The 15073-nt window shown below is 39.8% G+C and overlaps 1 protein-coding gene across 3 annotated transcripts in view; it reads right to left on the reverse strand.

Annotated features, from left to right (window-relative positions):
- The window catches only part of LPIN1 (lipin 1), a 512424-nt gene extending 499861 nt beyond the window's left edge, over positions 1-12563 (reverse strand). For all 3 annotated transcript variants that reach the window (XM_086926320.1, XM_086926321.1, XM_086926319.1), the window contains exon 1: positions 12326-12563. In XM_086926320.1, the coding sequence (XP_086782446.1) occupies positions 12326-12547 (222 nt within the window). In that variant the 5' untranslated portion in view covers positions 12548-12563. The remainder of the gene's footprint in view (positions 1-12325) is intronic.
- Positions 12564-15073: the final 2510 nt, after the last annotated feature.

The raw sequence follows: 15073 nt of genomic DNA on the forward strand, positions 1-15073 counted from the left end.
GTGGATCCACAAAATGTATAAATGGAAAGCGTCGCTTAAAATGGTCATTGGTGGACTGTGAAAACCTGTACACTTCTATTAGTAATATGTGTAGCCATGAACTTTCAGTATGTACATCACCTGTATCAGTACCGCAACAAATTTTAGCATCATTTCAGGATGTTGCCTTAAAAGTAGAGTCATTGTTAACGGTGCCAGCTAAAGGGAATGCAAATAGTAATCCAAAGTGGTTTGATAAAGATTGCTCCAAGGCTAGCCCCGAGCTCAAGATAGCACTGAAAACAAAACCTAGAGATCCGGTGCTTATCAAGGTTATGCGGGCCAGGTATAAAAAGTCCCTCGCTAATCGTAAGAGAGAGGTAAAGAAAAGTGTCTGGGAGTCCCTGCTAGATCCTGAAACATTGAGAAACAGTTCCAAGTTTTGGGATATTATGAATAAACCCCTATTTGAGAACCCTAGAAACTCTACTGTGGGTACAAATATCCCAGAGGAAGAGTGGGTCAATCATTTTAGTTCTATTTTTAAAAATAATGAGTTGCAGGTCGAACACATTCCGGTTAAATCTAAAGAAAATTTGTTGCTCTTCTCAACAAACGAGGTTGCAAAGGGAATCGAAGGGCTGACAAATAACAAGGCCCCAGGACCGGATGGTCTTCCACCGGACCTCTTTAAATCCTGTATAACATTGTGGGCACCAGTTCTCACAGCCGTACTTAATGCGGCTGTGACTTGTGGCTGCCCAAAGTCATGGGGGGTATCTACCATCGTGCCCGTGTTCAAAAAAGGTGACCGTAATCGCCCCCTCTGCTACAGACCAATATCTTTAATTAACTCTGTTGCCAAAGTAGTGGGGGAGTAATTTTAAATAGACTGGTCACATGGTCAGATGAAAATAACATAATATCCCCAATCCAATACGGATTTAGGCCCGGTCATTCTACGATTACCCAATGCCTAAATTTATACCTAATTATAGGGAAGTATACCAAGGCCAGACAAGGAACAATTCACATGGCGTTCATGGATCTTTCGTCGGCTTTCGACTGTGTAAGCCGTAGAAAACTCTGGGACGCCATGGCGAAAATGGGTGTGGAGCAGAATTTAATCAATCTGTTAGAAGATATCCACTCCAATACGAAAGCAAATGTCAGGTACACACAAGATTTAAACGTGACAAAAGATTTTGGAGTGTACCGGGGAGTCCGTCAAGGATGTATTCTGGCCCCGTTTCTTTTTAATTTATATATAAATGAATTGGAGGAGCACCTTTTAAGTACAAATGCAGACTATCCGTATATTGGACGAAAGGGACTGCCGGTTCTGCTTTATGCGGAGGACACAGTCCTTTTATCCAGAACTGCTAATGGTCTTCAGACTTTATTAAATTCTTTTTTTACCTTCATGAAATCTAGAGACCTGAGTATAAACAACTCTAAATCCTTCGTAATGAAGGTTGGCCAGGGAAATAAAAAGCCTAATCGTCTAAATGTAAACGGAGTACAAATCCCTGTAACAAACACATTCTCCTATCTAGGAGTCCTGTTCGACCATCAATTGAACTGGGGACCCGTAATACAAAGAAAAAAGGGAGAGGTAATCAGGGCAAATGCAGCAATATTTGATTTCTCAAGAAAAATGGGAAATAGCCCAGTTGCTGCATTACTCCAACTTTACCAGGCCAAGAGTGTTACTACTGCATGTTATGGTAGTGAGATATGGGGATTCGTTCTATTAGGAGCCCTAGAGACAGTTGAAAACAATTTCCTCAAGCAGTTACTAAGAGTCCCCAGGGGAACAGCAAATTTTTCTGTACATGAAGAGCTGGGTATCCCATTTTTATGTGATAAAATGGCAGTAAACCCTCTAGTATGTTGGCTAAATTGTAGGTTAAATGACGACATACCACTTACTCAGCTCATAATGAGAGAAGCGCTAACATGGGAAAATAGGCTGAAGGTTCCTTGGATAAAGTACTTGTGTAATTGCTTTACTGATATAGGGAGACCCGAACTTTTCTTAACTCCTGAATCCATTGCCAAATTAGATGTTATCTTTGTGAAGAAGGCTTTTATTTCTTCCAGATACCTAGATAGGGAGAGTGGTGAAATGAGGAAAGTCAGTGTACGAAACCATGTATTAATAAAAACAACCCTGCTCATGGAACCGTAAGTTACATGGCCAATGTCAAGTTATGACCGTTTTTTGTTGACAAGGTTTAGGCTGGATTTATTTCATTTACTTCTGGCTGTGCCCAAAGGTTCTCATCGTGGACAAGTGTTGCAGGCTTGCGGCTGCGACGAAAAGTCTCCGCAAGACCTGGCACACTTTTTATTTTTCTGTCCCTTTTATAATATTCCAAGGAGGCTATATTTAAAACCTTGCCGAAAAAAACTTAACTTTTCTCAATTCAGACCAGCACTTTATTATCTCCAGTTGCTAAGTTGTGAGTGCACCTTGTTTGTATGCAGTTTTTTAAAACAGGCAATCAAATTTAGGAAAAGTATGGAAGGATAATAGTATTGCTAATTGAAAAGATATATTTTTTTATGTCTTCGGAACACTTTTATTAATTAATCTTAATGTTTAATACGCCTGCAACTTTTTGTGAAGTGATTTTCTTGTTAGTTCAGTTTTTAACAGTTTTTTATGCCAATATGAGCTAATATGTGTATAATGTGTAATGCTTTTATGGTTGTCATTTTAAACAACCGAATAAAGTTTTCTTGACTTGACTTGACACTGAGACACTCATGCACTCACTCCCACACTGACTCACAAGGATTACAGGTTACAGTTAGGGAATACAAATGTTAAACCTTAGAAATTCACTTAAAAAAACAAAGGTTACAGGGATGTTATAGTTAAGAAACACCATTAAAAAAAACTTAGAAAATCACTGAAAAAAACAAGGCTTACAGGGACCTTATAGTTAGGAAATAGAATAACAAAAACCTTAGAAATTCACTGAAAAAAACAAAGGTTATAGGGACGTTATAGTTAGGCTCACATTTCACTCATACAAAACCAGTGAAATTCAGCAGTTAAAGTTACCTGATCTACCTAAACTTAATCCCCCACAATGCACTGCTTATAACCTCACATATTACATCACTCATGACATGGTCAGTGACATCACTGACAACATCAAAATGTGGTGTAATTCCGTTCAGTTGTTTGGGCTATAGCTGTCTTTAAATTTCCTATGGGAAAAACATGTTTTGGAACCCTCCCTTTTTCTCGGGTCTCCCTTGACGAATCACCCCGAAACTTTCCAGAAAGGAGCTGTGGTGGAAGAATATTCTTTTGGAAATTTTTTGTGAAGATTCATCAAACAGTGTCAAAGTTCTATGGCAACGTGGTACTAACTATAACCACCAACTCGCCACTGCTATTGGGTGATATATATATATCCTTGGTGTTTCACAGAAGATACAGGCACTTGGTATATCTTGCTACTTAGTTTGTGATTTATGGTTCCAATGAAAGTCACCTGACGTGTTTCAGCTTATATGAAAGATTTGGTCATGATTGCACCTGTTACCTGTTGTTTCGTTTTTTTTTTACATTTTGATTTTGAGGCACTTATCTTGAACAAGGTGTTTTCTCCAGATTGTCCCTAACAATTTCCATTTACTGCAATTACAATATTTAGGTTAACTTTTCATGAATAAATTGTTGAGGATAGAATGAACATTGAATATGGCCAGAAGATTCATTCAATTCTGTGGCTGCAGCATTTGCCACATAATTATAGATTTTCTTCATTTGCCAGATCACTTCATGCATAAATTTCAAAATTTGAAGATTTCACAAAAAAATAGTTTCTACCCAAAATTGTCTGAATCCAGCTAAAGTTGCTGAAAACAATACTCACAGAAAATGTGCAGCATAATTTGCGAATTTTTGTTGTATAAACCTGTAAACCTTGCTGCATAACTATAATCTCTATGCCACATAATCCTAGTAGCCTGCACAGTGGCAAAGCTATGCAGAGTGATTTGTAAAGTATCATAATGACGATGGTATCCATATTGCACATGGAACCATGAAAAATGTCACATATTTCACATTTCCCCTGAGTCATTATGGGTGGCTTTTTACACCACTGCGTTTTGTGAAATAGAAGCACCCAAACATGTAATATATATATTTATACACAATATATATAACTTTTTTAGTTTAAGAGTTTTATATAGCTTATTGGGAGCTATATAGCCAGCCGCAAGTATTTAATCAGGGTGAAGCCTCAGAATAAATGCAACAGTATCACCTACCCGTTCTTAGTGAGGATCAGGAAAACGATTTACAGGTAGAAATGTATGTGCTTGAAACTGAGGCAGCATTATTGGCCCTACTTTCCGGCAAGGCAGTCTTTGAGGACTACCTATCTGTTTGAGTTTTACAAGACACTTAAAGAGCTACTGATTGTGAAGTTCGGTAAGGTCGTCCAATTTATTCAGGCGGGGCGTTGGGGGGTAGTCCAGAAACTTGGAATACAACTAACATTGTTTCTTTTTAAAAAAAGATAAATCAGCTGAATAATTTGGATCATATAGACCTATTTCTTTGACCAATACTGATGCTAAATGGTTCGCCAAAATCTTAGCCAGTTGCCTGGCTCCGGTAATTTTGGTTTTAGTATCTTCATAACAACACTGATTTGTCCCTGGCAGAGATACTACAGGACATACTAATACGGCAATTGCAGCATTTAATGTTGCTGAAAAGTGTAATATTAATATGGTATGATCCTATTAGATGTAGATAAGGCATTTGACGTGTTGCTTGAGGCTGCTTATGGGCCACCCTGCGTGCCTTTGGTATAAGGGATGTTTTTATCAAAAAGATACAAGCATGATTTAGGCACTCATGTGCTAGGGTTTCCCATGCCGGGAGTAATTTGAATTTTTTCCGAATCTATTGAGGTACACGACAGAGATGCCCACTTTCCCCCTTAATATTCACCCTATATAGAGAGCTGTATCTACAGTCTCTCCTTAGGAATACATTAATTAAATCCTTGGTCTTCAGTGATCAACAACTGAAATTGATTGCATATGCCGGCGATGTGGCGATTTTCTCTTCCAATCCAGTAACAGCAATTAGCCAGATCACCATGAGCCTTGTATTTTTTGAAGTTTTTCTGGCTCAGGCTGAATTTATCTAAAACTCAGGCTCTCTTAAATTTCAAGCCCAACTTTCCTACCCCAGGTCTTACTTCTTCAGCAGTCTATTTTGGTGTTAGGCTATGCCCCGAAGTTTGTAATATAAATAAACGGAACTATGAATCGTTGCTATCGACAATAATCCTTAAATTAAAATCTTGAAATAAGCTACCGCTCTCCGTTATCGGGCGAGTAAATAATAATAAAATGAATATTCTTCCTAAATTTCTCTACCTGTTCAGGGCAATTCCATTGAGGGTGCCGGATCTTTTTTCGGACGCCTAGAGGGCGCTATTGGAAGTTTTATTTGGGGCTACAGATGTGCAAGGCTAGCCATTCGGTTTCTGAAACTTCCCTATAAGAAAGGAGGGCTTTCACTCCCAAATTTCAAACTTTATTTATGGGGCGCTTTCACGCGACGTATGTGTAGATTATCTACCTTAGATGAGCCAGACCCAACAACATTTTGTTTTCAGCTTTCTATTGGGGCAGAGGTGAGGCTCTACCTTTACCAACTAGGGAATCCCAATTATGACAAAAGGGTAAGGTTTAAGGTACTAAAAAATACTATCTATATTTGGAGGGGGATTTTGTAAAAAATACTCTATTGGCTTTATTAATAAAGATACTCCGATATGGGACAATCCTGCGTTTTCCCCTATCTTCCGGGATCCAACTTTCAGGGTTTGAGCACACTGAGGGATTATAACAATGGGCCAACTATTTGATCCTAACGGATTTCGTTCTTTCTCTGATCTACAAGATTTTAATGGTCTTCCTCGCGACTCTTTCTTTAAATATCTGCAAGTTACGGACTTTATGCGGACTAGCTACGAATATGTGCTTGGCATTAAGAGCCTAAGGCCTTCCTCATACTATTTTAAACCCAGTATCAAACCCTCCATTGGTACGATGTGTCAGGCGCTTTCACAGTCTGTTGCTGAAGACATCCCGCTACTAGCGGCAAAGTGGAGCAGGCTTCTCTCATCTGAGGTTGTTTCTCATGAGATTCAGATGTCTTTAGATCTGCTAGATCGCTCTGTACACTCTGTTAATCTTAATTTGTAACAATTGCATACGATGTCTCTTTTATATTATACATATAAAATGGGGAGCAACGGACTACACAGATAGAACTAAATGCCTTAAGTATAATCTTTTTGCATGCAGAAGTCTTACATATGTTTGCACTTTGTCTGTGTTTACAAACATTTTGGGAAGGGGTGACACAATATATGACCTTAAGTCTGGGATACCCAGCACATTTATCTATTAAAGAGAGAATGGCTGGTCTTAAATATGATCTCGGGGAGGCTTTAAGAGAATAATAATAATTATGTTTGTATTTGCCCGGCTCTGCATCTCCAGGGCATGGGTTCCTGTGTACGCACCCCCCTAAAGATATTGAATAGTGTACCCTTATATATCAACTATATGAATCAGAGCTCGCTCTGGCCAAAGCAAGGGGCCTCTCTTCCCTATTAAAAGTTTGAAAAGATTTGGAATAATTTTCAATGGGATTTTATTAATTCTAATGATGAGTAATCATATATGGAAATGTATTATGAATCATTAAATGCATTTAACGATGCTCAGTCAAACTGTATGAATTGTTGACATATACCTGTTTTACATTGTGACATGGAAAAAATAAAAAAGAATTAAAAGAAATTCAAAATGAGTTTTATATAGTGAGAACTTGACCCTCACAGGTATCAGAGCGCTTTACAATTGTTATGCAATGATACATAAACATTATTAATTTTTATATATATATATATATATATATATGAACGAAAGTTCGTCACCGGCTAAGGCAGCAGCCCCAGCCCCACACTCACGCTGACGAAAGAACGGACCCAAATTGTAGTGCTCAATCCTTCGTGTTTATTTCAGCAAGCCTGCCGCCGCCATAACGCGTTTCGCCTTTACAGCTTGATCACATGGCCAGTTGCCTACAGCCAATGCCAAACATTTAAAGTGCAAGTGCGCGCGCAAATCGTTACACAAGAATCAGCAACATAGAAGAAATACTTCCTTTTCAAGTGCTAGCAGATCTATGTCTAATTCATACACATACCCTGCTAAAAGTACAAGTGGCTTAATATATAAAATATAAATATATATTTACACTTTAAAAACCACAAAGAATGTTGTAAATAACTGTATAAATACAAGTTAATCGTGTCGTGAACATAAACCCACATAAATCAAACATGGATTCATTGCAATCAGATGTTCAAATACACAAAACGCTCAACCTCCAAATGTACAAGGCACTTGATGAGAAAAATTAAGCCCCAGTGGGCACAGAATCTCGTGAATTTGCGTCCTGATATAGTACCTCACTTACTGGCATAGGCTAAGAAAAGTGCTAAGTAACAAAAAATACATAAAGTGCTCGTGCTAGTGCTCAAATAGATGTATGAAAAAGAAATCATAACTTATTCAAAAAAACACATGTTGTGTTGAACCCTTGGTTAAACTCCAAGGACCAATCCTCCCGTATATGGAAAAGTTCTTAACACAGAAAATGTGGAGGCTTTAGATGTTTTAACATGCAGCAACAACAGTGTTGTAAAATTAAAAAGACCATGTACCCATGCGGCAATTTCCAAAAAAACACATAATGAATGGCTGACATATCTTAGAATAATTGTAAGCGCAGAAGAGAAAGCAAGTGCAAAATGCCTGTCATGACTTTATAAACAGGTGTAAAGATCTTCCGTTGCATTTAGACCCTGTGGCTGCTTACTATCAAGTTCTAGGATGTACCGGGTTTCCAGTAGGCGCAATTTCGCCTCACGGTCACCCTTAAGTCTGGGATACCCAGCACATTTATCTATTAAAGAGAGAATGGCTGGTCTTAAATATGATCTCGGGGAGGCTTTAAGAGAATAATAATAATTATGTTTGTATTTGCCCGGCTCTGCATCTCCAGGGCATGGGTTCCTGTGTACGCACCCCCCTAAAGATATTGAATAGTGTACCCTTATATATCAACTATATGAATCAGAGCTCGCTCTGGCCAAAGCAAGGGGCCTCTCTTCCCTATTAAAAGTTTGAAAAGATTTGGAATAATTTTCAATGGGATTTTATTAATTCTAATGATGAGTAATCATATATGGAAATGTATTATGAATCATTAAATGCATTTAACGATGCTCAGTCAAACTGTATGAATTGTTGACATATACCTGTTTTACATTGTGACATGGAAAAAATAAAAAAGAATTAAAAGAAATTCAAAATGAGTTTTATATAGTGAGAACTTGACCCTCACAGGTATCAGAGCGCTTTACAATTGTTATGCAATGATACATAAACATTATTAATTTTTATATATATATATATATATATATATATATATACATCAATCCCCTCCAAATACTGAAGGAAGCCAGGACACTCAGAGTTCGTTGCAGAATATTTTAATGGCAGTAGAATACGATGCGACGCGTTTCGCCGATAAGGCTTGCTCACGCTCGTCAACAACACATAGTCAGCCATTTTTAAATGCTGAAAAACACACCCCCAGTGTACTACAGTGTAATCAGACGTTAACACAAAGTCGCCATCTTGTAACATATAAAATACATTGGCAGAATTATCCCACAGTGTGATTTATACATAACAAAGCATCATATGCGTAAGGGGTGAAATATAATTCATGCATAATATATGCTAGGTAAAATTCAGCCACAGATAAGATATTCGGTTGTTATTTCCTCATGCGCTAGTAAAACCACCTGGTCCAGTAAAGATTTGTTATCAAATATCTTTCAATCATTATACGCTAATATATTAAAGATCTTGTGAAAGCGAGAGGTCGCGATCACGTGGTTTACAAAGAAACAATATCCCCGCGCTCATTGGCTGCTGAGATTGTGTGTGAAATGAAACCCCATGCGATTGGATATCGTCGCTAGGTAACAAGGGAAACAACGATTGTCACGGAAAGGACATGTAGCAATTAAATAACAATGCAAGCATTGCCCAAGTGGGCAAATCAATAATAGTGCTAGATTGCAACATATTATACTATAACCAATGAAGTTGTGAGGTAAAGTCCAAATGCGCCGTGAATGATCATAGATCGCGCCATTTTAGTGACAGTTCAAGGTCCTTGCCCCAGTGGGCATTAATGTGGTGATTCCACAATTGTTTCCAAACGAACTAGTATCCAAATCCAATCCACTCATGCTATTACGCAATGCCAGATAACGTCTGTGAAAGAAAAGGTTTCTTGTGTAAGTGAATGAAATAAAATAGAAGGATTTAAAATACAGACAGCATATATACAGTACAGTTCATTGTAAAATGTGTATCATTCTTCATGTAAATGTATTTCTAAACAGTTTAGTGGTCAAGGTGTTGTCAATCACTTCTACTTCTACATCCAAAAACTCCATCTTCTTCTTACTGATGTGTTCAGTCAGAGTTAGATTGAGTGTGTTGATGTTAAGTTTGTCAACAAAATGTTTCGCCGACTTCTCATCACCATTCCAAATGAAAAAAATATCATCAATGTATCGCAGCCACAGGGACAACACCTTGACCACTAAACTGTTTAGAAAAAGTACAGCAGGGAACAGCCTTCTGAAAGCATCCAGTTGCCATCCCAAAAGCCTTGTGTACAGTATCCCCTATGGAGAACTTTTGCGTGCTAGGAGAAACTGTAGCACACAAGAGAGTTATAAAGCTGAAGAAACAATCATGTGCCAAAGGTTCAGACAAAGAGGTTATGGCAACAAAATCATTGCCAAAGCCATAGAACGAAGTAGCAGCAAATCCCGTGAGGAACTGTTAGTTCCTAAACCATCACAAGAACAAACTGAAACCATCAGATTCATCACTACCTTTTCTGGTCAATCCCATGATGTCAGACAAGTACTTAAGAAACACTGGCATGTCTTAAATACGGATGATCACCTCAAAAAATATCTAGGAGATAACCCCCAGATAACGTTTAGAAAGGGCAGATCATTACGTGATGAGCTCAGCAGTAATTATGTGACAGACACCAATCCCCCCACCCAAGCCACATCCAATGGATTTACATGCTGTAGGAGATGTAAGGCCTGTAGGTTTAGTACCAATTGTAAATCTCTCACCATACCTGGTACATCGAGGGTGTTTACCATTAAAAAGAGTTTATCCTGCAACACCCCCTACAGCATTTACCTGTTAATCTGCCCATGTAACAAGTGGTATGTGGGCAGTACCAAACATGAGGCGAAAAAGAGGGTGTTAGAACATCTGAGAGCGATTCGAAATCATACTAAGCAATATCCCGTCGCCAGGCACTTTTTTGACCACCACATGCAGGATGATACTAAGTTACGCATGGTGGTTATTGATTGTGTGGATTTGGGGGTACGGGGGGGTAACTGTGAGCTCTCCATGAGAAAACTTGAATCGAGATACATTATAGATTTTCAATGTCTGGCCCCTGTAGGATTGAATACCAGTGAGGAACTGGCCATACATTTACATGAAGAATGATACACATTTTACAATGAACTGTACTGTATATATGCTGTCTGTATTTTAAATCCTTCTATTTTATTTCATTCACTTACACAAGAAACCTTTTCTTTCACAGACGTTATCTGGCATTGCGTAATAGCATGAGTGGATTGGATTTGGATACTAGTTCGTTTGGAAACAATTGTGGAATCACCACATTAATGCCCACTGGGGCAAGGACCTTGAACTGTCACTAAAATGGCGCGATCTATGATCATTCACGGCGCATTTGGACTTTACCTCACAACTTCATTGGTTATAGTATAATATGTTGCAATCTAGCACTATTATTGATTTGCCCACTTGGGCAATGCTTGCATTGTTATTTAATTGCTACATGTCCTTTCCGTGACAATCGTTGTTTCCCTTGTTACCTAGCGACGATATCCAATCGCATGGGGTTTCATTTCACACACAATCTCAGCAGCCAATGAGCGCGGGGATATTGTTTCTTTGTAAACCACGTGATCGCGACCTCTCGCTTTCACAAGATCTTTAATATATTAGCGTATAATGATTGAAAGATATTTGATAACAAATCTTTACTGGACCAGGTGGTTTTACTAGCGCATGAGGAAATAACAACCGAATATCTTATCTGTGGCTGAATTTTACCTAGCATATATTATGCATGAATTATATTTCACCCCTTACGCATATGATGCTTTGTTATGTATAAATCACACTGTGGGATAATTCTGCCAATGTATTTTATATGTTACAAGATGGCGACTTTGTGTTAACGTCTGATTACACTGTAGTACACTGGGGGTGTGTTTTTCAGCATTTAAAAATGGCTGACTATGTGTTGTTGACGAGCGTGAGCAAGCCTTATCGGCGAAACGCGTCGCACCGTATTCTACTGCCATTAAAATATTCTGCAACGAACTCTGAGTGTCCTGGCTTCCTTCAGTATTTGGAGGGGATTGATGTACATTTGAGGCCTGTCGGTGGCCTAACCAGGACCGCGCCGGGACAACCCCACGCACCTACCGGCACTGGAGGAGAGATATATATATATATATATATATATATATATATATATATATATATATATATATATATATATATATATATCTTAATGATTTCCCATATAATTAATTTACTCTGTAGTCTCTAGATTTATGACATTATCAATCCAACAATACCATGTTCTTCTATGAAATATATGAACTATTATGCAAATAGCTAAATTGTTAAGGTTTGATGGAGACGAAAATAAATAAAAATACGGGGAACTCAAGCATAACTGCACAGAATATCAGAACCATTCAAAGACAGTTTCAGTTTGTTCTTCACTTTATACATTCATTGTACTTTTGTTAAACAGAATTCCTTTTAGTTCCTTCCTGAAAACGCATAGGCCAACGTAACATGAAAAATGTTTACCGACTAGGACTGTACGATAAAAGTGCAGGCCACTATTGAAAAAATATATAATTCTATATTTTATCATTAAACCAGGGGTGTGCTCGTCATCTCCTGTGACCAAAATCTATCCAAACAACGGTGCAGGCTTTTCTTCCGGAAATTGCTGCAAATGCATTTCAGATGTTTAAAAAAACAAAAAAGGACAAAAGACGGTCTATGTTTAACGGACGCTGCACTCATAGGCGGCTTCAGTCCTTACCCAAGACCAAGGTGAATCTATGGAAATGCCCGCATCTCTCCTTAGCCCGGCGTCCTCGGCTGTTTCCTCCTCTTGCAGTTGAACTTGGCTGGGTGCATCCATTACCAGGACACTCGCAGTCCCAGGGTGGTGGCGCCCGGCGAGCGCTTCATCGTACACTACAATCCTGCGCTCAAAACACGGATTTTCACAATGAGGAGCAAACGCGTCGCCCGGGCACATGTTTGCCTGCTAATTTTACCTGCCCGAGTTCTTGGAATGGCAGCCAAGGCAGAAACTTGAGACAGAGACGCATGTGCGCACTTCGGAACTGACTCCTCGGGTATTCCAGTCAAGTCTCAGATGCGAAGTGCAGGGGCCTCGAGAGGGCGCAGAACAGCTCGAGGAAGCGGGCCCCTACCGCGCGCTGCTGCTACAACTGTGCTTTGTGCGTTTCATTGTAGACAGCAGGTATGCAGGGCACGGTGTAAAATTTGGCAAATAAATTTTGCACTTCAATTGAAAAGAATGGGGCTTATTTACGAGCCCTTACGCAGCCGGTACGTCGCTTTTTCCCAATTTAAAAGTGACGCACCGGCGGCGCAAGGGGCTTGTAAATAAGCCCCAATGTTTCTTGCTGTTCTTTTGCACATTTGCTCACAACTTTGTGGGAATAGGTCAATAGGAGGAGCTGAAAGTTTATTGAGAGGCTCATTAGGCAGCAAGCGACACAAAAGAAGGTTCCTGCCGCGTGAAGTCTAAGTATAGCTCCCAACAATGATTTAATTGAATCAAGGAGGTTTAACAAGGAAAAAAACTCAAAATGCACAAATTCAGATTTGTCGGGTGTTGTTAGGGGGCTAGTGGTGTGCCCACCAGTGTTAGAGGTACCAGCATGCGGCCTACCACCACAGACAGATAACAACACTAATGTGACCACTGGCTTCACGGAGGCTCCCTAAACTGCTAGGCCTCAGGAAGAACCTGACAATGGACCGTGAAACATGGACGACTTACTACTTGTCTCTGTAAGGTGAGTTAGGCCAGTGAGATCATCACCAGGAACTTTTCTGAGAAACTTCTGGAAGACGGGAAGCTTATGCACCTTGAGAGGAAGCCCAGGTGTGGTACACGGACCCTGATTGGAGGCAATCAACTTGTGCACTTGGGGGCATATTATCAAGGGGGTTTATCTCCGCTTTTTTGGCTTTAAAAGCCAAGAAAGCGGAGATAAAATGATCTCCCTATTAATTACCTAGCTGTCGCTAACACCAGTTAGCGACAGCTAGTAGGTGATAGCGACCATCTTGGGCCCCGCTTTGCATGTCAGTGATATTTATCACTATTGACATGCAAAGTGGGCGTGCCAAGATGTTAGCGACTGGAAACAGTCGCTAACATCACTATCTCCTATTACCAACTAAAAGCTAACCAAAACTAACCAAAAGCTAACACCTGCCCTGAGCAGTTCTTAGCCATGTTATCCAATGGGAGGTGGATAACATGGCTAAGAGCATTAATTCGGTAATGCATGAATATCGCTGACTTTTCAGCGATATTCATGCATTGCGGCGTTTTTTTTATCGCATTTGCGATAAACCTTGGTAATACCAAGGTTTATCTGCGATAAAAATCGCCGCAGCTCAGCGGTAAATTTTTGTCTCTAACCAAGCAATAGCGATAATTATCGCTATTGCTTGGTAATATGCCCCTTGGTTATTAGCTAGATTGCGAGCAATCTCTGTAGCACATAAGTAATGCAAGAACCTGTAAGGAGGAGCATCTGTTCCTCGGGAGCTGGCCAGCGAGGAAGAAAGAGCAGGGATGTGCTTCTGCATGTGTGGAGTGAGGCATGGAGAGGGCTAACTTTGTAAGCTGATCCTTCACATCACAACCTGAGTTTCTAAGGATGTAGACAATGCCCTCCATCACTTTATTTTGCAAAACGTTCGTGACATTTTCTAACTCATGTTATTAATCATTTGGCCATAAAAAAACCTGGGTCCCTCAGCTGCCCTTCAACACCTTTATTCTCATTTTCTCACTTCAGTCAGAGCCCTCCTCTTCCCCAATGTCCCAACAGGTGTACCTCAACGAGTCTGAGTCTCTGAGGAGTGCACTCTTGGGAGGGATACCATGCAAGCAGGGCTTTAAGTTGGATGAAAAAACTGGGGTGGGGGCGCCTCTCAAAGGGGCGTGTCCGATGTGATTAAGGTTGTGGATTAATAACACCTACACTATAAATCTTTGCTCAGCTTAGTGAGCTGCTTCTGTCATTGCATCCAGATTTATTTATTTATTTAGTGTATTTATAAAGCGCAGTCCTGTCACCCAAAGGGCATCCTGGCGCTTGATATATAATACAACCAGTAACATTACACCTACAACACGCCAGGACTATTGGCTTTGTCAGTGGTTGTTGCAAAAACTATGGCTTTGTTGTGTTTAAATATAATATTGCAAATGCTTTGATTCTGAAATGAACCTGAGAAAGAACTATAAGGAGTATCTTTGAAGTTACATCACAGGTATTGAAGGGTGGTACTGCTGCAGAGTTAAGATTTTTTTTCCACCCCGATTGAGGGCCAAAATGGAGAGCCCAATAGGGACCCATCTCAGCACCTGCTTTTTAGACCTGCCGGTGCTCGGCACCAGCAGGACAGTGGCGGTGCATCCATTAGGGCGCTGGGGCGTTGCTCCACAAGCCACCCCTGCCCGCAGCTCCCTCAGCGTCTCTGAACTTAAGTAAACTCTCAGTTTACTTAAGTT

This window comes from Lissotriton vulgaris, chromosome 6, assembly GCF_964263255.1.
Source record: "Lissotriton vulgaris chromosome 6, aLisVul1.2, whole genome shotgun sequence".
NCBI classification, from domain to species: domain Eukaryota; kingdom Metazoa; phylum Chordata; class Amphibia; order Caudata; family Salamandridae; genus Lissotriton; species Lissotriton vulgaris.